At 29.4% G+C, this 24946-nt stretch overlaps 1 protein-coding gene across 3 annotated transcripts in view; it reads right to left on the bottom strand.

Annotated features, from left to right (window-relative positions):
* The window catches only part of LOC129915558 (homeobox protein abdominal-B), a 91629-nt gene extending 68072 nt beyond the window's left edge, over window positions 1-23557 (bottom strand). For 2 of the 3 annotated variants that reach the window (XM_055995162.1, XM_055995159.1), the window contains exon 1: window positions 23486-23547. In XM_055995162.1, the coding sequence (XP_055851137.1) occupies window positions 23486-23531 (46 nt within the window). In that variant the 5' untranslated portion in view covers window positions 23532-23547. Of the gene's footprint in view, window positions 1-23485 lie in introns of all 3 variants that reach the window. The other variant, XM_055995160.1, reaches the window with a different exon arrangement.
* Between the last annotated feature and the right edge of the window lie 1389 nt (window positions 23558-24946).

Below are 24946 nucleotides of genomic sequence, written 5' to 3' on the forward strand. Positions count from 1 at the left end.
AAACTTGTATTTGGTTTCTTTTTGGTTGGAATTGCTTTTTCTAGCTGCTGTTTGCTGGTATATGGACAAATGCCAGTTATTTTGAAGCCTTGGATAGCATTTACTGCTCTTATAACCCGCGCACTCTTATACATCATCATGGTATTTCATGGTATTTCACAATGCACTTTATGACCAATCTAACGTGTTCCTCAAATGTTTCTTTTTGTCGACTTTTCAATGTCCCATACTTTGTTTATTGTTATTTTTTGTTGTTAAGCGGAAAATTTAATTTGTTTGGCAAGAAAAATTGGAAAAAAAAGTGCTAAAAAACTTAAACTTAAATAGCACCTCTGTTTACAAACACATTTGCATGAAATTTTGACAGCAGATCAAACTCATTTAGATCTTTCGAAAATAAGTGCATTCAGTCTTATATTCCCTTTTAAACCGTAGAAAATCGCTTTGCGCACTCTTATCAACCGCGCACTCTTATACCATCCTACCCTAATGTATTTTTTTTTTTACTTTTAGTGAAAATAGAAATTTTCAAATCTTAATTTATGTTAGTGGATTATTTGAAAATCTATTAAATTCCATCTGCATTTTAACTGACAAAATTTAACTGAAATCAAAATATTTTTGATTCTAAAAAAAAATAAATTTAGGTAGGTAACTCAATCATATTTTACCCTATTTTAAACACAAACACATTTATACCAGTAAGTTTCTAACTGCCATCCAACGGCTATTCACTGAACTATAAAATGCTTGTGAATCGAATCAAATAACTGGTTCGGTTCTCAACTTTTTTCATATGCACAGTCAATGGAGAATTTTAGGGACTTAATATTGGTAATTTCGAAGGTCGTAAAGTAAACCGTATTTTTTACGATCTAAGTCAATATCCTATACATAAACCTGGGTGAGGACAGTGGCCTCTCCGAGTTTGTGCATATTTTTTAGTACTTTAACATTAAGAAATATAGAAAAGGAAAGTCTTAAGAAATGAGATAGATACAAAAAAGGCAAAAAAAATTCGTATTTTAGGGCGGGAGTTTATGGCTCTACCATTATTTGTTTACTTTCACCACAGGTAGGTAAATATAATTTTAAAACCAACGATTACACTAACACTACAAAGAAAGTAACTTTGCTGAGGTTTAATCATAACAATTTCCACCCTTAAGTCTACATACACATAGGAACACCAAGCAAGCAATGGTCTGGTCAGTGGTAGTTTATTTATTTTATGCACTGTCAGCCTCAGAGATACCCAAAGGAGATGGGAAACTTTCGTACGTTTTACCCCCCAAAACCCATTTGTTTATTTCGTGTTGTTGTAATCTCTTTTGTATTCGTGAATAAATGTGAAAAACACACATAGTGTAGCCACGGTGTTTTTACGCACACCTAAGGAAAAATGTACGATTTTTCAAGCATACTTAGCCAAAAATGTATATTTTTTCACGCATACTTATCCAAAAATGTCTAAAGCAGCTTGTAGGCAAACCCGTATGACGTCAGAAGTTTCTCATCTCTTTTGGGTATCTCTGGTCAGCCTGTTGCGGTTCATGTTTGGTCCATGAATTTAATCATGGCTGCTGACAACAATGATGGTGGTCTTTTTGGTGTTGGTCTTTAAGCGCAGGCTCTGTAGTTGTGTGTTTTTTTCTTCATGATGTTATCTTATAGTTGTGTTGAGAAACGACAAACATGGCGGCCGTCGCTATAACTGTGTGAGATGCCAGCCATAATTTAGAGGCTTCATTTTTTTTCATTGCATTTTAGGTAGATTAACCGGGAAACAAGCTTAGATTTATGACCGACAATGCCGAAGGGCGATGGATGGATATACAAAGGCATGAAGCTAATTGCGGTCTTACATAAATTCTCTGCTTTCGTTTATTATTTACCGTAAGCCCATAAGCCAAGAAAAGTTATATAAAATTTTTGATTAGTTCGCTTGCCGCCCGCAGCACCCAGAAGTCTTTAATTAACAACCATGCTGTGAGATCTTCACAATGAGTTGAATTAACATGAACATGTATCTAATAAATGTTGGCCTTGGTAGGTGAAGATTAGTTTAGGTATAGTTGCTAGCCTAGATTGTAAGAGCATTTATCATAAATTTTGCCTTAAACCAATAATTTGGGCCAGCCAGTTGTTGTTAATGTTTGCCTAGATACTGGAAGCAGGGATGTAAAATGATATTTGTTAATTGTAGGTACTGAAAATTTCATTTGTATTGTAGGTACCTACTGAAATGGATACAATTGTATTGAAATACATTTTTCACACGAGAAATTAATACCTACAAAATTTAATCAAAATGTTTTAGGTATTTGCAGAAACTTTTAAATTTTCCATATACCTAGGTACATTTCATTATTTTCTGCGTAAAAGAGTAATTTTTAATTTCGGTATAAATAAATATATGGGAAAAAGTACATACCTACATATTTACAAAAGGTTTCCTATCAAAAAATGGAAAAAAAATGCAAAATCGTGGGGACCCAAAAATAAAATTGCAATTTTGATATTCGGGTAATGACTCAGTTTTGAACTTAAAATTAGTTTTACAAACTTAAATATTCGGTAATTTCCGCAACTCTATGAAAAGATATACCTACCTAGTGTTAACACATTTCCAACATAAAGACTAACCTGTTTTCTTTGAATTTCATGAAATTTAATCTACACTAACATGCCTTTTCTTTTTTTTCTGAATTTATATAACAGAGAGAATTCAGTGTTTTGCATTTCTAATTTATAAGTCTCTAATTCGAACCGCATTTACAATATTTGCTGATGAAGGTCGAACAAATAGAACAAGTTGATCAGTTTTATGAATATTTTCAAAAAACAAGTCACTAGGTACACTGAAATTGTGATATTTATTTTGGTTCAAAAAATCTGAAACTAAATTAAAACTTTAACCAATTAATCTGTCGTTTTTAATACTTTCGATTTTCTCTTTATTTAAATTTTAGATTGCAAAAGAATTTTTAAGACACATATTTACTAAAAAACTGTATCGAATTTAAACCAATTGTATTTTTGCACTCGAGCAAACCCGTTTTTTGTATTGAATTCCATACAATTGTATCGACTTTTCCATGCTACCGTAGAACCCTTTAACATTTTCTCTGACGTTCCGTTTTATCTACTCAGTTATAATTATAAAATTTTTCGGATTAGCCGCGTTTTTTAATAAAGTACTTTTGTACTCACCCCGAGTACATGCTACATGCGAGTAGCTAGATATGAGGCGTTCAGAGTAATAATGTTTAAAGGTTTTAAAAATTAAGTATTTCGTTTTATCTTAAATGAAATGAAAGAAAGAAATTCTGGAGGTACAGAGCTATTGATCTGTGAAGCATTTTTTAAAAGTTAATTTAGTTCCTGAGAAAGAGCTTCTTAAAGTTCTGAATAATGTACAAATTTCAAATGGACCCGACCCATTATTATACTGAACGCCTCATATCTACCTATATTACCTCTTATCACAGTCGGAATGTACAAAAAATAAAGCTGAAATGGAAAAAATTTAATGGTGAAAGTTTGTTTTCATACAACGGCAGAGGACATTAGTGGGAGCCTTAAAACCGTTTTTCGGGAAAATATAGCTTAAGGGGTAATAACACTTTGTAAGCACGAAATCGAGTGTCATTTTCAGTGTATAAAACAAAGGAGAAACATTATTTTCTTTTGGAGTTTGTTTAAGTATATCAATTGGTAACAGAATAGGCTAATGTGAAAATTTTTAATGATGTGAAATTTTGTAAATGGCGGCGTAGTTCAGGATGATAGTAAAATCCTGTGCTCTCATCATCGGGCGACCAACTAACTCCTACAGTTTTTAACCGACTGGGCTGAAATTTTGTGTGTTTAACAACACTATTCTCTAGTGAAGTATGTTATTTTTTTGAAATATTGATTTTTAAAGAAATGGCATTAGTTTAAAAAAATTATTGTATTTCAAAAACAAAATTCGGTGAAAAAAAGACCGTAAAATCGTTAAATTGTAATATACTAATTGTTATTTTTTTGTGTTTGTTACCTCATAACTTTGGACTGAGTGAACCAATTTTGATAATTTTTTTTTGTATTGGAAAGCTGGTGGCTGCCCATTTCAATTTCGTTCAGTTTTGGCCATAGTAACTATTAGAAAAACCATAAAACCCATGGAAGTCGGTTTTGAATTTTGATAAAAATGATTATTGTTAAAATGTACTTTTTTTGGAGGCTGCCCGAAAATAAGAAGATTTTAAATTTGAGACGAAAGTCATCTTGTGTAAAAAACATGAAAAAATCAGCTTAATTTTAGGTATGGAATCTGGAGGTACGGGCTGTTATTCAATACTTTTTGGAACATTTTCGAAGGTTAACATTTCAACAATTATTTTCTTGATCTTATTATTAACCCTCTGTAGGCACACCTCTTTTTTGTGACGTGATAGGCACACGGGTACGAATTGGGTTTTTTACTTTTTCATGTCGCTAGAACTTTTTTCGGTCACAATATTTTATAGAGAATCAAGTATGAAATTGATGTAGAATATTCCGAGGAATTCGAATATTGTATTCACAATTCCGAAAAAACTATTTTCACCCTTATAAAGAGACTTTTTTATGACCCCTTTTTTGAAAAATCATATAATTTTTTTATTTTTGTCCTGCCAAATTCGCACCCGTGTGCCGACAGGGGTAGCTTCCCTTAACTTAAGGAGTGTTGAGCGGTCTCATTATGTAGGTACATACCTAGTTATTATATTTGATTTTGAAAATTTATCAATTTCAATCGTATATCACAACACTACGTACCTACGAGTATTACACAGTGTAAATACACTAATAGAAATTAAAGAACAATCCTAAACATTATAATTTTTTTTTTTCTTCTAAAATCCTTATTACAACCACTAATTACAATCAACGCCATCATCAAAATCGACATCATAATAATTGCTTATTACACTGGAAATAATTTTTTTGTTTTCTTTATATCAATTAGCACAACCAGGCCTGGTTGGAAGTTTATATAAAATCTCCATTAATGGTCAGGTTTTTATGAACCCATTAGCTAGGGAATCGCACCCATCATATACATATAAACTAAGTCTAAATACATTAAAGACCCGCACCGCAAATAGCCATCATTTATCATCAATCAGAGTTGCTATAGCTGGTATAATAATAATATAGGGGCCGTTAAAAAGGACTCAAAACGCCAGTCCATATATACACTGAGTATATTTTGATACCAACAAAAAAAACTTTATGTGATCATAATTATGTATTTTTTTTTTTTTTAGATGTGAAAAGCAGATTTTTAGATACAAATGGGAATAGATAGATAGAGGGAGTGAGCAAGATGTTGCGAGAGAGAGAAAGACACGTGACAGAGATAGTAAAGAATATATTCTGAGGCAAGTCGATGGTTTATTAATTTATACTATGTGAAACAGCAATCCTTCTGAAGGTCTCTTGTGCCATAAATTTACAATACTTGAAAAACACACCGAGTCATACAAACAAACACTTTATATAGTCAAAAAGTTAGAACCCCGTCAGTATAATATATTTTCAAGTGTATCTCCTTATTTTATATACTCATAGACAGATACGTGTAAGGAAAAAAAACGAACTGAATATATAAGTCAAGGCTCGAAATGAAACATGAAATTGGGTTATATTATTCGTTTAGCACCTTCATACAAATTTTATGACAAGGCAAGAGTCTCAAGAAGGACTTTACTTTGCTTAAATATTTATGCCATCATCATCCTTTTTTATTCTTCGATTTTGCCTTGTTTGCGTCCTAATGACTTAATTTTTCGTCTTTCCAATTTCTGTGTCAGTTTTGTTGTTGTTGTGGAATAATAAACCAATAATAGTAAATAATATTGCAGTAATAAAACCATTTACGGATATGCGAGTGTGAAACTATTTGTATAATTTTACTGAGAGTGAACGTCGCGTCGTCGTTACAAGTGAGTTCTGAGCTTTATGCTTTTTTTTTTTTTTTTCTCAGCTATATGAGTCTGCTCAAGTTGTGTGAAAAAGACAGTTTTTATTGATTGAAAGTATGAATGGAGATAAATTTATTATTATTTTGTGTTTTGTTTAGTTTTGTTTTGTAATTAAAATTTTATTTGTTTGCACGTAATTTTATTACTTTTATGACATACCTAATAAAGTCATTTGTTTGAGTTTTAATAATACTAAACATTCAATGCAAATGACTTTTCTAGTTTCGTGAAAGTTTTTAGACTTTTATCAATTAATTATATTATCTAAGCTCTGATAAATGTTAAAAATATGGCATCCTCATTTTTGAACAAAAAATTGCGTTATAAGGATTTGTTTTTCTGAACCATAAAGGCCGTTTTCGATTTTTTAGAGCAAAACTTTGCTTTAAGGTACTAGTAATCGAATACCTCCAATGTATGTTTAAAAACATTTACAAACTGAAACAAAAATTAAAATAGGTTCTTATGAAATTTAGTTTTAGAAAAGTCATTTTATGTACCTACCTAAGAAATATACCTCAAAATTTTTGAAATCTGTTTAATTCATTTGTCCACCAAAATTTTCTTTGGTCCACCTAACAAAAAAATTTTAGAGCTATGTAATTCTTTTTTTTATATGAAGTCTGAAAAATTAAAAATTATATCAAACACTCAATTTTTGTTTCAAAAAATTCAAATTTCTGTCATTTGTTCACCTCGAGTTCTTTACGTATAGCGAAATTCGTCATTTGTCCACATTTCAAAAACAAATTTGTGTACTTAAAATTTCGCATACACCACATTGAACCTACCTATTATTGAAAACTTCAAAAACCTCAAAAACATATTTTTGTTTTCAAAAATTCAAACGGCAATCGTTTGGTACAAAAAAACATTCAACTGAAAAATTCAAAGTCCCTTAAAATCCCCAAAAAAAAAATGTTTCAAAAATTCAAATTACTGTCGTTTTTCCACCTCGAGTTGAACGATTTTTTGTATATGTCAATAACTTGAGTTGGAAAAACGACAGAAATTTGAATTTTTGAAAAAAAAAAAAAAAAAATTTGGGGATTTTGAAATTTTCAATGCGATTTTTTAGAGCAAAACTTTGCTTTAAGGTACTAGTAATCGAATACCTCCAATGTATGTTTAAAAACATTTACAAACTGAAACAAAAATTAAAATAGGTTCTTATGAAATTTAGTTTTAGAAAAGTCATTTTATGTACCTACCTAAGAAATATACCTCAAAATTTTTGAAATCTGTTTAATTCATTTGTCCACCAAAATTTTCTTTGGTCCACCTAACAAAAAAATTTTAGAGCTATGTAATTCTTTTTTTTATATGAAGTCTGAAAAATTAAAAATTATATCAAACACTCAATTTTTGTTTCAAAAAATTCAAATTTCTGTCGTTTGTTCACCTCGAGTTCTTTACGTATAGCGAAATTCGTCATTTGTCCACATTTCAAAAACAAATTTGTGTACTTAAAATTTCGCATACACCACATTGAACCTACCTATTATTGAAAACTTCAAAAACCTCAAAAACATATTTTTGTTTTCAAAAATTCAAACGGCAATCGTTTGGTACAAAAAAACATTCAACTGAAAAATTCAAAGTCCCTTAAAATCCCCAAAAAAAAAATGTTTCAAAAATTCAAATTACTGTCGTTTGTCCACCTCGAGTTGAACGATTTTTTGTATATGTCAATAACTTGAGGTGGAAAAACGACAGAAATTTGAATTTTTGAAAAAAAAAAAAAAAAAATTTGGGGATTTTGAAATTTTCAATGCGTACACTGTGGTGTATGCGTAACTTTTGTTAGGAATTTTCAGTAGAAATTTTGTTTTTTGAATATCTCCTAAACGTAGTGTGGACAAATGATGATTTTTGGCATACGTAAAGATTTCGAGTTGGACAAACGGAAGCAATTAGAATTGATCGTTTAAGATGATGATCCAGACTTCCTATAAAAAAAGAATTTCCTCTAAAATTTTTTGAAGGGTGGACAAAAGAAAATTTTGGGTTGACAAACATGGAGAAAAGGTGGACAAACGAATTAGACAAGTTTGGTTATAAAATTTGAGGTCGCAGTTATGGCTTCATGGAGCTTGTTTTAGCAGTTTTTATTGAAGGCAATATGTGTAGTTTTGCCTTAAAAAACCGATTTAATTAAACAAAAATAAAAATTAAAACGTGAAAAGTGGAAATACGCCCTTCTGTTCACATGCACTCCTCAAAGAACCGCGCACTATGTTTGTGTCCCTGTCAAATTCTATGAAGTTTTGCTAGAAGGGTTGGGTTCGATATCCCGATTTTTATAATCCCGTTTTTTAAAATCCCGCTTTTAAAATCCCGGTTTTCATTATCCCGCTTTTTATAATCCCGCTTTTTAAAATCCCGACTTTTATAATCCCGTTTTTTATTAGGTATCCCCATTTTGCAAGCAAAACTAGTTGTTTTATTTTAAAAAATCGCGCGATTTTTTAAAATAAAACAACTAGTTTTGATTGCAAAATCGGGATACTAAAACAAATTAAAAAATGAGAGATTGTTCTAAACGCATTTAATTAAAGCCTTTAACAAAAAATATAATAGGTATATAAAAAAAAATAAGAAAAAGTAAGGAATGTGATACTAAAAAGAAATCAATTAACAAACTAATATTTACTTTAAAGTTTCAGAAGAACAATCAAATCGTGATAATCCCATAGATTAATAATAACATAAAATGATCACAACACCTTAAATTACGTACACACTACATAATCAAAAGAAATTTCATTTAAATATATTTCAACTTATATTTGGATGCATTTTAACAATTTTGATATTTAAATAAATGTAATTTCTTTTACTTGTGAACTCAATTTAAGGCTTTAATCATTTTATTTTTTTATAAAAGAAATACCGTTTTCATAATGTGTTAAAGGTACATATTGTGTGGGCTTTACAACGCAAAAACAGTTTTACTATTTGTTATGTCTATTTTTCATGGTTTTTTTTATTTGTGAATTAAGCATGTATTTTGTAAAAAAAATCGAGATTTTACGTGATTTAAAAATGCGGGATTTCGGAAAACGGGATTTTAAAAAACGGTATTTTAGTAAACGAGATTTTGAAACTTTTTTTTCGGGATTTTCGAAAAACGGGATTTTAAAAAGCGGGATTCCGATACGCTTCCTTGCTATAATACATTTAGAATATTAGGTATGCTGGTATAAAAAGTAGGTACCTACATTAAAAAAAAAAATGCAAACAAAAATTTCGAACAAATTTTTTTCAAAATTTTATGTAATTAAGTAATAATTTGATTTTAAAAATTCAATCCAGTTATTAGTCAGAAAATTAAGTAAGTAATCAGAAAACCGGATGTGAAAACATTTCATCGTTTTCTGGAAATTAAAATAAAAAACAAAGCCACTTTTTTCATTGAAAGCTTGACCTGAGAATTTGTCTTTTATGTCGGGGCTCTGCGCCGATGGGTTCTATCTTCCGGCCTTCGAATCTAGGAATATTTATAGCGATTATAAACCACTCCAATACCATCCTTTACAAAGAGAAAAATAAAAATGTTCTTATTAAAAAACTGCTTAAAATGAGGGAAGAAATCAACGAAAAATACTTGCAGAAATCCGAAAATTGTTCCAAGAGGCCTATTCCATCGACAACTTTAAACTTTAAAAAAGTGAACTAAAAACTGTTGAAAAATTTCGAATAACCGAAAGAGAGATATAGCTACTATGAGTTTTCTTATTAAGAATTGTGCTTCTTCGTTTATTTAAATAGAATGAAAGTCAATATCATCCCACAAGTACCGTTTTTGTCAGATATATGTTATGAATCCTTCCAAATATGAGAAGAAATTTTAAATTTTAAAACAAATTATAATCTTAATCCAATCAGTTTTACTTCGCCAGAAAGTGGTTAAGAATGTTTTCTTACACAAACGACAAGTTTCTACAAACGACATAAGTTTCATAGATAAATGTCTTGTTTCAAAATATCTAAGTTTTAAAATAAAAAGTAATAAATAAATTACCTACATAAATACTTACTTATTAGTACCTAAACAAAAATTAAATATTGTACAAGCTCTAAACAGATGTAATCACGGTTGCCGTTTTGGTAAAATTATACCAAATTTAGTACGTTTTTTTGGCTTTGGTAGGTTGGTAGGTTTAAACTCGATTTGGTAGGTTTTTTTAAGTCACCTAAAAATACTTAATATTTTTAAGTTTTTAGAATGACTATTCAACGCTTCAATCTCAAGTCAGTCAATTACATTTATTTAATTTCATTCTTATATATTACAAAATCTGTTTCTAAAAGTTGCAATTTCAATGCATTAGTAAGAAAAAATAATGTAGCTTCAAAACTTCAATTATAAGTTCATCCAAATAACGTCAGAAATTGACCAAAATTTGCATTTCTAACTGATGAACCTTGTGGTACCAAAACTCGTATTGGAGGAGAGGTCACCCGAGTCGAACTTTATGTACGAATTTAGTAATTAAAATACTTTATAGAATCTTTTAAAGTAGGTACTTTTCATCTTAAAATGAACCTAAATTAGAACTTTGTATACTAACTAAACTCAGTATCTCCTGTGAAACCTTCACGACTGATGGTTTACGACTTTGAAAACTGAAAACACTTGTTTAATCCTAAATATTCTATTTTTGTCCAGAATCTTAGACCTTACTATGTACTTATTAGGCTCTTTAAACTTGGTAGATACTATTAACACTATTTAAGCTAGGTTGAATCTATTGAAACTGAAACTTTTTTAATGTTCTTCATGTGTCTAGAATGTTTAAGCCCTGAAATTGTACTCTTCAATCTAGGTTGAGACTTTCAAAACTCTAAATGCTAGTTAAGTCCTAAAATTTCATGCTCAAACAGGAAAAACCTTGGCCATTGTCTCGTCCACTTGGTACTTTTATATGGCATTCGAAGTAGGTCGTTCGGGAGTGCGGATCGGTTTAAGTATTAAAAAATAAATTAAAACAAAGTTAAAAAGTTAAGAAAATTAATTCTTCAGCTTTTTCTAACTTTTGAATAAAAAGAAAACAAAAAGTTTAATTAAGTAATTGAAAATAAAAAATATATATGTAGGTACATACATTGTACTTTTTAGTGAAAAAAACAGCGTTCGCTCTACATGTGCTCGTACCTTTGTATACGTAAAGTAAACAATATATGAGGAAAAGTGTTAAAAAAATTGTAAAATAAAATTTGAAGAACAAAAGTGAAAGTGAAGAAGATAAAAAATTAATATTTTAGTGAAAATAAAAAAAAATAAATTAATAAGTAGTTCGGAGTGTTTCTTTTTCTGAACATGTCTGACCTTGTTCAAAGCGCGTTCGTTTGCTGTGGTATTTTAATAATGCCGTCTTAGAATGTATGCCTTAAATTTTTTTATTGAATTTTGACTATTTGGCCTTATATATGTAAAATTTAATATAATAGTTCAAATAGTCAAAATTGTAAGAAATTAAACATTAATTTAACATTATTAAAAAAAATTGATGCTCACATTTTTCATTGATTTTTTTTTCATAGTATTTTTTTTTTAATTTTCTGTAATAAAATTTCTTAATAATTTTTTTTTTATTTGCAATAAATATTTTTTTTATTGTAAGGGAAAGCAAATGCATTAAAAATCCCACCAAATTTTTAGAGTGAACGGTTTCTGCAACAGCAACAAAACGCAGTTGTCCTGCGAAAAAGTTTTTCTGTCAAATAAAAAAAAAAAGAAAACAAAATCAGAGAAACTCTGCAATAGTGCTTGATAAAATTTAAAAAAAAAAAATCATTTGGCGGCAAAATAAATTCTTGGTTTTTTAATCTTTGGTAAGTAGACGTAAGGGGACTTGGGGCTTACAATAAGTACCATGTCGGAGTCAGCATTATTAAAATCAATATAGTTATTCTTTTTGTTTGACATTATTTGACAAAGGGTAAATTATCTGTTCTAAATTATGCATTGAAAAAAAATTCAATGCTTTAAATATCCGTCGAATTTCTTTCAATTTTGGATATTTGACCATACATTAGGTTTATACCTATAGTTGAAGTAGCTTATGCATGGTAAAATCTCCAAAATTGTAAGACGAATATTAAAACAAAAATTTAATGCACACATTTTGCATTGATTTATTTTTTAATGCAAATTTTTTTCAATAGCAATAAATATTTTTTTAATTCGAATGCATTTTTTTTTTTTTCAATTGAAAATTATGCCCAAATTTTAAACTTGAACTTTAACGTTCATATTATTAACAACTAAAATGAGTTAGTAGATCCTAGTTAGAATATTTAGACCCTAATGAGAAGGAAAATGCCTATAGAAGTCTTAGAAATACGTAGAATAAATAGGACTTAATGAGCTTTGGTAGAATATTAAGGTTCTAAAAAGGGTTTAACGATAATATTTTTGGTCCTAGATAACTACCCAAAATGGGATTTTTTCCGATAACCGACTGTTTGAGGTCTTAAGTAGAGGTTATTTCCTTTACAAAATAGGTGATATTTAGGGACTATTAAATCTAAACAGAGAATAGTTGGACTTTAAATAGGTTTTAAATAGTCCCAATTGTTCGACTCGGGTCACTACAACTTTTAATTTCATTCGATCACTCCGCTTTAAAAAAAAACTTCAGAACTTCAGATCTTTGAAATACCAATTTTAAGTTTTGAAATGACAAAAGCAACGAAATTTTCGGAAGACCATCAGAAAATCTTCGTAATGTTTTTTTTTTTATCAAAACCTAGAAATTAACCTTTTTTTCTTCGTTTTAATTCATTTTTATTTTATTTTTCGTTTTGCTTCATTTTTATTCTCTCTGCAATTCTAGCAAAAAGTGGCCTTTATAGTTGTAATGTACAGTACATACCTTAAATGTAGTTGCCGCTTTGGAATGTTGAATCATTTTATCAGTTAAAAACAAAAATTCGAGATTTGGTAGGATTTCTGGGGAATTTTGGTAGTAATTTTTTTTTCACCAGTTGCAACCATGGATGTAATAGGTTCTAAGAAAATTAATTTGAAATTTTGTAATTTGTATGTTTGCAAATTAGGTCCAATTAAAAAGCATTCCTCTATATTGCTTAAATTTTTTGGATGCAAAAGGTTACTGAACTGAAATAAGGACCAAGTATATATTAAAGATGAATGTTATCAAAATATTTTAAATATTTACTTAGAACTAAATAAATAAATTGCTGAATTTATAATAATTATATTATTCAGTGTCCTTTTTTTTTATCACCTACTAAAAAATTGTAGGAGACATGTTTTTAGGTCAATAAAATTAAAATGCCAGGTAGGTATGTCAGTAAAAAATTAAATTATTCCTATATTTAAAGCAAATATAAATACCAAACGTATGAAACCAAAGAGTAATAAATTCTTATTAAATTATCTCATTAATGCCAATAATCCACTAAATATAACTTCATACAAATTAGAACAAGAAACCACTTGCGCATACCTTTCTATTGATACTCATTCACCAATCCATTTGAAAAACTGTTTGCCACATCATCATTCAGTTTTTTTTTTAGTTTCTTTTTTGAGTTTTTATTTTTTTCGTCTTCCTTCTTATAGTAAGTAGGTTTTTTTTATTCATTCACTCACTTTAGTTTTATATTTATTGGTCTTTAAAAATTTTTACAATTTATCGGCACTAACCACTGAATTGCACCGCAATTTAATCACCGTCGCCGTCGTCGTTGAAGTCGTATAATATCGTCTCAATGAGTACATCAATCTAATTACGTTAACACGACACAAAATAAGTCATATAAATACATAAATTGGCATCTTATACAAATGCATGCGTCAGTTTTTTGTCGTTTTTTTGTTTTCAAATTGGGCCTTGACGTAATACAATTTAAGAAAATTAGTTCACACCTTTCGAAAATGTTTAAACGTTTTTGTCAAAAATTTTTGAACTACCACAAAAGATACACAAAACAAGGACACACAAAACTGCATTCAAAAGACTTAACGATTATGGCCATGAAACAATGAAAGATAATTATTATTGTTATTCCTGCTGTTATATTTCTTTGTTTTGCAAAAAAAAAACAATAACCAAAAATAAGATGAAAACAAAAATACAGTTTATGAGTAGTTATAGAGTATTGGTAAGTATCTTGTATTCCTTTATAGAAAGTAGTTAGTTCGAAAAAATCAAAATTGGCTACCAGAAAAATATAAGCTGCCGCCGTTTGGCCCGCGCACACACTACAATCAAGTTTATGACCGAATGCCATAAAACGTTATTGTGAAAAACTCTCGAGCTCTGATAGATTTTTCCTTTTTCGTTGTGTGGCTGTGCCACCTTTTGGAGATAATTCGGAATGGGAAAATGCTGTTTTATGTGCCAGTATGTGTGTGTGAGAGAAATAGAGAAAAAGAAGGAGAGAGAGAGAGAGAGAAGTCATATAGCTACATAATGTGTAAACCCAGAATGGAATAACAAATTATAAACAAGCTGCCATGTTTATTTTCTTCGGTTCCTTTTTTGCCTTTATTTTTGTATATAAACTCGTTCATTTTTCGTTTGTATAGGATAAAGGAATTCTTTGAGTGTATGTGTGAAAAGAGTGTGCCTTAGGTAAATATACGATAAATGTAAAATTCTGTATTCCTAAGCTTGGAAAAAACATAAAACCCTCTGAGCTACCATTATGCTTGCTGAAATGTTTGTAGGTAGGTATCCTAATATTCCTTATGAAATGGCTGAAGGGTTGATTTGCAGGCGAGGGGTGGAGGTGGGTAAAATTCAGTGCTAAGCAGAAGATAAATTATGTACATTTCACCTCCCCGTACAGAATTTAATGGTAGCCACAGGGAGTAGAAAACGGAAACTTCTTAGAAAGAAAGTCCATCTTTCATTTCGGCCATTACGTGCTTCTGTTACTACTACCAACTTCTGCTGTTGAGAAAATATAAGGGTTCGACAACTTGGGTAGGTATAGAAAATTTCTTATACCTAAATTTCAACCCCAAAAAAATATTTTAATGGATCTTCTGGGGTTTTTATGGTGCTAACCCTGTGCCTGAATGACGATGATGGTGGAAGGAAATTTGATGGCTTTACCCAGTGCTTTCATCATACCTTCATGTCCTTTTCTATACCTTTGAGTCAAAAAATAAGTATGTATTAGTAAAATGTTTGTGAGCCCGGGAAAACTCTGGGATTGTAATCTTATGGATATTCTTATTTCAAAAAAAGGACAAAGCAAGGGTAAATGTGTAGATATACACCAACCCTTATAATTTTTGGCTGCGAAATTTTCTTTTTCCAAGGCCAAGACACATTTTTTGCCCTACGAAATTGGTTTTTATACTCTTTAGTGTGATGCGGATCCAATATCTTAGTATAGAGATTCTGGGAGTCTGATGGATGTTTTTTTGAGATGTCAAACGCAGGCTGTTTGAAAGAAAATTTATGACTTTTTTTCCTTTCGTCGAGCAGTGAAGAGAAATAAAAAGAAAATGTTGGCAGTTTTTTTTTTTTTTCTTTTAGAAAACTAATCAAATCGAAATAAAGTCCAAAAGGAAAACATGCGGATTTTATGAGTTTTTCTTTTTTTTTCGTATATGGGTGTGTTGGTAGTGGTTGTTGTTGTATAAATCGAAAATCTTATTTATTTTGTTATTTTTGGATATGTGATGTTTTTGTGTGCAAGGAAATCTATAGAAAAAAAAAATATATCATCAGCTATATGTAGTATATTGGTTAGGGGAGAGTGGGGCCAAATGTAACACTTTTTTCTAAAATCGATGGTTCTCCTACAAATTTGAAAGTGGGTCAACCAGACCTTTTTTAAATTAAAGACCCATGTTTTAGCTCCAAGATTCATCATAAAAATTTAGCAAAACATAACGGTAATGTTGAAAAATAAAGCTTCTAAAAAAAAAATCTTGTTGTTTCAACTTACCCCACATACGGGGCAAAGTGTAACACATACCGGGGTAGGTTGTACCAAGAACTAAAAATAAGAGAAAAATATCTTTATTTGTTTATATTTATTTATTTTTAATTAATAACAATAAAAACAAACCTCAGTCATGAAATTTTGGTGCAAATTTGTAAAAAGTGGAGCAAATCCAAGATTTCCAGAGAAAATTTGACAGTAGTCTTAAATAAAAGTTATTCGAATTCATAAATTGTTTTATAAGCTTTTTGAATTCAAGTGGTGGTTCAAAAATGTGTTTCCAATTTCAAAATAAATACAAATTCTATTACAAGCATTCATATTCAGGGTTGTTAATTATATTAGGTAAACAATTTTTCAGTATAGGTAGGTTTTTACATGGTACAACTTGCCCCGGAAAAATGTTACAACTAGCCCCAGCATGAAATTTGGCACATAAAATCAATTTAAAAAAAAAAGCGAAACTGATATAGACATAACATATACACGCAATTCGAGCCAAAACACAGTTGCATATAACAAAAAAAACACTTAGCACTCTATCTTTTTCGGGTAAAGAGGTAGACCAAAAATAAAATTTAAAAAAAAAGTTACAAACATGCATTTTTTGGGCACCACTAGTGTAACTTCTCACCCTGTAGTCTAATCTTCATCTGAAGAAAATGTGCCGGTAGATATGCAAAAATTGAGCATTTTTCTCCTTTACGCGTTTCTTAATATTGAAAGGAACATCGCTTTTTTTAGCTGTTAATTCTTACCCCTGTTACATTTAGCCCCACTCTCCCCTACTTAAGTTTAACAGAGAGCAGCTGACTTTTTGTTGGACTAATTTAAAAGCAATTTCCAGTAGCAAGAGTCAGTCATGTGTGGTTAAAGTATAAATTGCAATGAAACTCTGGTGGACGGGTATTTGTTGATTTATTACTTTATTGCTAAAAGAAATTGAATTTAATTGAATTGACGAAATGATTAGTGGAATTGCTATAGTAAAATAAATGAAATATCAAAGATAAATCTAGATTTGTCTGTGTAATTTTAAGTCTCAAATTCTTGCTGGAAAAGAAATATGATATGATAAACTACTTAATAGTCACATATTTTTAAATGTAGAGATATAGTCCAAGAGCTAGTGGCACATTTGACTAAGGTAGCTCTTTTAAGGCTGAAAATTCGTACAGTGGTAGTTTTCAGTATGCTTAGTAAGAAAATCTTGGTCTGGTTTAATGAAAGTTTAATTTTCAACTTTTTTTGCCCAAAATTTGACTTTGAAATCGATTATTTCAAAAAGTATTGATTAAAATAACTTGATTTAAAAACTAATATAAAGTGTAATATTCTGCCTTTTGAAAAATGTATCACTCATAACTGTAGGTGTTGCCGTCGTTTTTAAATAATTTTTTTTTTATTTTGAGTTACTTTTTTAGAAAATTGCCCCTCCCTCCTAAACGCGGGGAGTTAGACCCCCCTTCAGATAGTACAAAATGCTTGTATTTAACTCCTCTGCAAGAATCCGTTACTAATGGCACAACTCCATTACAATAGTCAACTCATTTTTTTTATTTTGTTATGTAAAATATTTTATAGATTACCTTTAAGATAGGTAAATAATATTAAAGTAAACTTTTTTGGTGTTCCAAATTTAAATGCTAATTTGTTGCTCAAAAGTAGGTATCTAAACTTTCAATTTCTGAAAGTATACTTTTGAGCTAACTTTTTTAAACAAAGGTACATTAAAAGGTAAATTTGCTGGCAAAAGAAAACAAAAATATGTAAATATATTCTTTAAAAATTCTCCACTTGCCTGATCAAACCAAAATGTGCACTTCTGATGAAACTTTAAGTTAAAATAAAAAATTAACTAGCTACTACATATTATTTAAAAATAATTATTTCCCTAATTTTTCTCGCTAACTTCAGTCTTATTTTAGCGAAATTTTGAAAACCAAAAAACGAAGGTTGGGTTGTGAAATTAAAAGCATTTAAAAAGCTAAAAATTTTGATGTCAGCAAAAGCTATATGGTTTTTTATCATTTCACATTTTGTCCGCTAACTTCAGACTTATTTTATTGGAAAATTCAATAACTCCAAAATCATGCAAGCTACAAATTTTTGGTTTGCGCAACAAATTGGCATTGAATTAGCTTCAATAATTATGTACTGAGATTAATTTTTTTCGCTAAAGTAAGGGACGTTTTAAAATCAGGAAAAAAAAACTCTTTTAATAGTGTAAATAGTGTAGGAAAACGAATTAAAATTAAATTCAACGTGAAGTTGTTTGTAAAATTACATTTTAGATTGGAATATTTCGAAAAATCGAGCTTCTAGAACTTAATTCAGAAAAGGCTTAGAATCTGAAAGCTCAAAGTAGTAGTCTAATCTAGTAAGTTTATAAGAAACGAATACAAAAGATATAAAAATAAATAAACTTTTGAGCCCATATACATTTTAAAATTCAACCGTGTTCAAAATAAGGGGCACCCTACTAGTACCTATATGTAGATATATATTCACTATTAAATATGTAATTCTACGTGGGCTTGAGGTCTTTTTACTTAGTTTTAATTTCTAATCTTCTATTCCGACGTTTCGAGTGTGTTTACACTCTTCTTCAGGAATTCTATTTATTTTTTAATCTAAAGAAATATATCTTAAGATTTTCTGTTCTTGGTTTTGCTTTTTTGGTTTTTGTTAGGCTTAAATATTTCAAAATTCAACAAAGGTAACGGAATAAGGAATAATTTATATTCACTATTCGCTAATGAGACTTTAAATATATAAACAAAAAAAAAAATTCTTTTTAAATTAGACGTTAGCATCCTGTTTAATAATAAATTTATTCTATAATTTTATTTTAATTGATCACAGCTTGAAATGCTGCCAGCATTAATCATTGATTTAAATTATAATTGATGATCCGCATAATAAATTTCTATGCAATGAATATTCATATATTTAAGTTTAAAAATTTAAGTCTATATGAAAACAACTTTCTTTTGACCCGATATTATTATGATTTTACTTATTACCAATTAATTCAATTAGCATAAATAATTGATCGATTAAAAATCCAAAGAATCAATTGATATATAATTTATTTTATGATTTGAATCAAATTAAGGAGATTATAGATATTGTTTATGCATTAAAGAAATTATGCATTATGTTATATGTTTTTGAATGGTTCTAATGGCTTGAGTTTAAGTTTATGTTATTTTGTTTTACTAGTAGGTATGAATTAGCAGTTTTCTTGGTGATGTTACCTAATCTATTTTTTCTCGAATTTCTTAAATAAAACAAAAAATATTATTTTTCCTGAGTTTAAAAATATAGCTATCAGTCTTTTAACCTCAAACTTAATATGAAAAAATAAAAAACATATCAAATTTTTATTATTTTTGTTAACAGGAATCGCGCATACATACATATTATGTATTTCCTTATATGGATAAAACTCTTAACAATTTAAAAAATATTTTTTCATAGAAAAGGGTTAATTGATCGAAAACTATTTGTATTTCGGAATCATCAAAGACAATCTATAAGTGAAATCGATTTAAATTTATCTCATATCTTTTTTTAAAATGTTGGTCCTTAGAAGAAAGGATGAAAAATGTACGAAAGAGATACCTAATTTAAATCCGCTGAAATAACATATCTACGCCCCAAGGAATGAACTAATTTAAAAATCCAATCTGTTTTTAATTTTCTTCTCGAGGTATCATATATCTAAATATATACAAATATATATACATTGCTAGGTAGTAGGTATATAAAAGTGGTAGATAGTATGTATATAAATATAGTCTCATCGTCTTTGTGCATCGTGGAACTCCTGCTGTTTTATAGGTTTTCATACTTCATTATCTCAAAATGACTCCTCCAAATGGTGTGGCAACTATGGTTTGTAAAAAAAACACTTGCTTATACCACCAGCCATTGGAATTCTTGTAGAAATATAAGCCAAGCGTATAAAACATATGGTATTTTACAATAAATCAACATTAATGGTACATATCATCCGTTGCAAAGGTTGGAACATTCTTTTTACTTTTGTATTCATATAAGGAGATGTACATACATAACTGTAAGCTATCTTTATAGATTTTGTGTTATTAATATACTAAGTTTCATGAAATATAACCGAAAATAAAAAAAAATGCACTTGACTATGTGGGTGTCCCTGACACCATATTGCCTTTGCTTACAATCACTGACATTTAATTAATTGAATGTTGGTAAACTTTTCTTGTAGTGACGAGAGTTTGCAATGTCTGAAAATGGAAATAAGTTATGCACCGAGTTTTAAATGGAAATGCAATATTAAACGAGAATGAAAATTGCAAGGTGAAAAAAATCTCAAAAGTTGCTTTAAATCACATTGACCTCTATGAACTGAAAGTTGAAAATAAACTCAAACCACAAACAAACTAACAAAAATTATTATATTTAAAAATAATTTTTAAAATAATTTGAAAAATAATTTGAAAAACGGAAATTTAAAATTTTTTGAACAAAATTAACAGTCATATTGAATAACAGAAGCATTTCTATGATGGATTAACGTGTTCAAATGCTAGAGAAAGCATTTTAAAGTTTATCGTTTTTCCATGAAAACCGCAAAAATAAACGTATACGGTCCTTACGAGGACCAAAAAACTACACCTAATAACTTTATATTTTAATGTTATTTAACATCTGATCAACTACCAAACAGAACTTTTACGTTCATAAACGGCTCCTACTTATTTTAATTTTTTTTTTGTATTTTTCGAACAAGTAGGTACACTAAGGAAAAAAATAAATTGAAGTTGAAACGTCTTATGTTGCTTTAAGATACGAAACCACACAAAAATAACCAGTTTTCCACGTTGATTTTAAAATGTTCATCTTCAACGCAAAATCATTCCGAATAATAGTAAGATCAATGTGGTTTTCATTGATTTTACGTTGTTTTATGGTATCTTTTTCCTCAGTGTATTAATAACGATTTAAACAAGTCTCACAGATTTTTCCTGTTCATTTAACCGTTTTCCCGTAATTTGCTGTCCAAAAGGATTTAAATAATTTTTTTTTTGCATTAATATAATATTGTATTCCTTTGCTCTAGCAACTTTTAGGAACTAGCAACATGCTCAGGAATCAGGCCTTAAATTTGGGATTAGGATAACTTCTATAGGATGCGTCATCTTTGCATTCTATAATTTTGCTTCTATTGTTAATATTTTTGGTGATTAACTTTATAATTTTTTGGAGCTAAACACGAATTTAAAGTTGCCCATGAAATCAGAAATTTTGAAAAATGCTATTTTTTTTTGAAAGTTCTGATTTGCGTGCCTTTCTGGTTTCAGAAAAATTCTAGCACGTACCTACCATTTTGTTTAATGATTTTTGAAAATATGAGCAGTTTGTAGAAAATAACCCTTTTAGATTCGGTTGACCTTGTACAAAAATAAAACTATTATTCGTATTCAGCTCAAATTTGGAAGACTTATTTCTTATAACATGATCTATCATATGACACCAATTTATTAATTAAAGTTTACACACATTTTAAGATACTAATTGACAAAAACAGCAAAAATATTGAAATCCTGCAGCTTTTAGTAAATCTCAAATGAACAAAAACACCTTAATTAAGGAAAATGTAAAATCTCAACGCCCGTTATATTTAAAAAGTCAAATATGTAAAGAAAAGTAAAAGAAACAAATTTATAAGTGTTTTGTAATTTAATATACTATTTTTCTATTTAGAAATATCTTATTCAGATTTGTCTCTCCTACAATTAAATGTACCTATACTTTTCTTATGGTTTTTGTTGTGTTGAGTTATCCGAAGTAAAAAAAATTCTATCACGTCAGGATTTTTAGATTTATGCATTAAAGGATCACAATATCAAGTTTTTTTTTTAGAAAATCTCAAACAAACTACTATAACTCGAAAACGAGAGCTGACCGAAATTTTTTTGAATTCGGATTCAAAATCGGCACACTAAAATCCATTAGAAAAGTATACTTTTATTCTTGGACGAAAGAAATATGAATTTTTAAGATCAGTTTCTTTATGGATATCTCGGAGAATTACAAGAGATATTTAGAAGATTAAAACTAAATTTAAAAGAAAAAAACGCTATTATTAGTGATTTCGTAGACTTTATTCCAAAACTTCACTCTAATGCTATTCTAACATTATAAGAAAACAGCATAGGTAGAAATAAAAATTTGGAATAAAGCCTACGAAATCATTAATAATACACAGAGAAAAATATGACCCGCTAAAAACTAACAGATTGCCATATTGTTTTACCGTCCATACATTTCATAAGGAAATCTTATTAAAGTCAACGATTAATAAGGTTTTTTTAAGGAGATTTCTTATTATTTTTATAGAGAAAATCTTATTAAAATTTGACTGAAAAGTTGATTTTTTTTGCAACTTAGCACTAGAACAAAAATCGCGATCAATATTTTCATGGCAGGTTGGTTCAGGTGGTAAGGTGGGCGACTAATGATTTGAAGTCTCCAGTTCGATTCCCAGCCTGGTCATCTTTTTTTTTTTTTTTTTTTGCAGATTTTAAAACAAAAAGGAAAACCCGATTGTTTTAATAAGGTTTCCTTCTTGGATGAAAACCATAGAGAAATCTTATTGTTTTTGTTCTATTTTATGTGGTCTATTTTTCTCTGTGTAGCGATTTTTCGAAAGGTGGCCGGTAACTGGAGACGGCCAAAATTAGGCAACTCTACCCTACCTTATCCCAAAGTATTGCTTCGAAAACAGCAAAAAAAAATGGGTTTTTGAGATTTTCTAGCGAAAATTTCTTTAAAATTCGATGTGCTAGACCAGTTCTGACTTCGGATTAGGAATCAGCATACAAAAATCCTTTAGCAAAGTATAGTTTTATTAAAAGGAGGATTTCCTTGCAGACCATTGTTATCAATAAAACAAAACCGACTTCCATGGATCAAAAATGGGTTTTATGGTTTTTCTCATAATCAGAACTGGAAGAAATTGAAATGGGACCACACTGCAGGCATCAGATTTCCAATACAAAAACAATTATAAAAATTGGTTCACTCAGTCCAAAGTTATGAGGTATAACAAATATAAAAAAAGAAATACAGACGAATTGAATACCTCCTTCTTTTTGGAAGTCGGTAAAAAATGAGGATGTTCATTGGGCCATAACCATAACTTTAAACAACTCTTCGGAAAAATCAGAACTATCGCATTTGATGCAAGGTCTTCTTCTACAGAATAGACAAAGCTACTCAGCTGGGAAACAATCTTTACAATGAATCATTTTTTTTTTTTTTGGATTCAGAATTATCAATTTTCACTATCCCGAACTATGTCCTTATTAAATAACTAATTTGTACCTACATCCTTAAATGTTTTTAGACATGAAAAATGTAAGTCTTAATTGCCAAAAATGTATTTTCTGTATTGTCTTACTCTATTTATGTATCTTTTTTAATGATTATATACCTAAATTATAAAAAAAAAAGACCTACATATGTATATTAAAAAAAAAACTTACCTCTCACACTATACTTCTTCAATCGCATATAGATCTCGTCGAACATCAAAATTTAATTTAACAACAAAAATTGGAAACAAAACGCACACAAAAATTCACTTAATTCTCATGACTCAAAAGGAGTTTTGTTGAATAGGTTTATTTTTACTTGCAGAAATATATTATTTTCTCGAATCCAAAAAAAAGTGTCATAAACAATTTTTTTTTTTACAAATTGTAAATCAATCAATCAGAAAAGAGCCACCACAGAATTTCTTTTTCGCATTAATAAATCATTTATGATAGCAAAATGAGTTAAAAAATACACACAAAAAACAAACAAACACAATTTCATATAAAAAAAATATATAACACTGGGCAACACTGAAAATGATTGAGATGAATTTTTGTTTTTTATTGATATATGTATAATATCCGTTGCTAAATTGCACATAAAATGGCGTGTATTTTTTCTGTTATTTCCGAGTTTTTTTTTGCCAAATTCTTATAATTTTATGATTTACCAATATTGCCTGATTACATTTGAAGGCAAACAAAAAATCATGTTGACTTAAACATTTGAGACCTCATCCAGAAAGAAACAAACAAAAACTGTATACACATAATTTTATTAAGTCAATCAAAGATGACCAATTCACTGCCCAGCCAATAGCAAATGAACACACTCTTTCTCGAACAACTTATACGACGGTACTAAAACCGCCGGATGGTGTAGTAAACGTTGTGATTTTCGACGGAGAAATAAAATTCCGTAAAAGTATCGAGATACTTTTTGCTGGGTAGATTGACTGGTAGGTATACAATATATATAATTTGTGTTTGGTGGCATACAGAGTTGATTTCTGTTTGTTCGAGAGAGGGTTGAAGTTGGGGGCTATTGGAATGGGGATGAGGGGGCCTATACTCGAACTCAGACCGGTATTTCAGAGGCTATTCCATACTGTATTGGATCCATGTACATATATAAATGTGTAAGTTTGCTGTATCCATGGGATTGTTTTTTTTTTGTTTTTAACGAACGACTTTGGATAGGTCCCTGTGATTTAAATTTGTTTAAGTGATGGTCGTCGGACTAAGTCGATGTGATGGAAAAGCTATATAAATCGTCGCTATAGTACGTACCCTATATACACATAAAACCTAATCTTATAATGCTGTTAAATAGGTTTTTCTGTTTTATTGCCGTCGAGCTAAGTGGTTTTTTTTTCAAACAGAGATATCATATTTTAGATAAAATAAAATATATTTTAGTCATACGCCCACAAATACTACCAAAAGTTGAAAAATTAAATAGACTCTTTATGATACCCCAAAGTGTAAGTCAATCCATCAAATTCCCCCCAAAAAAAAACCTTTAAATATGTAATTGCTTCGATATTTTATAAGACCCAACCAAAAAAATAGGGTGTTATAAGGTCTTATAAATATTTATGTAATTTCAATGGCCATTTAAAGTGATAG

Source organism: Episyrphus balteatus, chromosome 3 (genome assembly GCF_945859705.1).
Source record: "Episyrphus balteatus chromosome 3, idEpiBalt1.1, whole genome shotgun sequence".
Classification (NCBI taxonomy): domain Eukaryota; kingdom Metazoa; phylum Arthropoda; class Insecta; order Diptera; family Syrphidae; genus Episyrphus; species Episyrphus balteatus.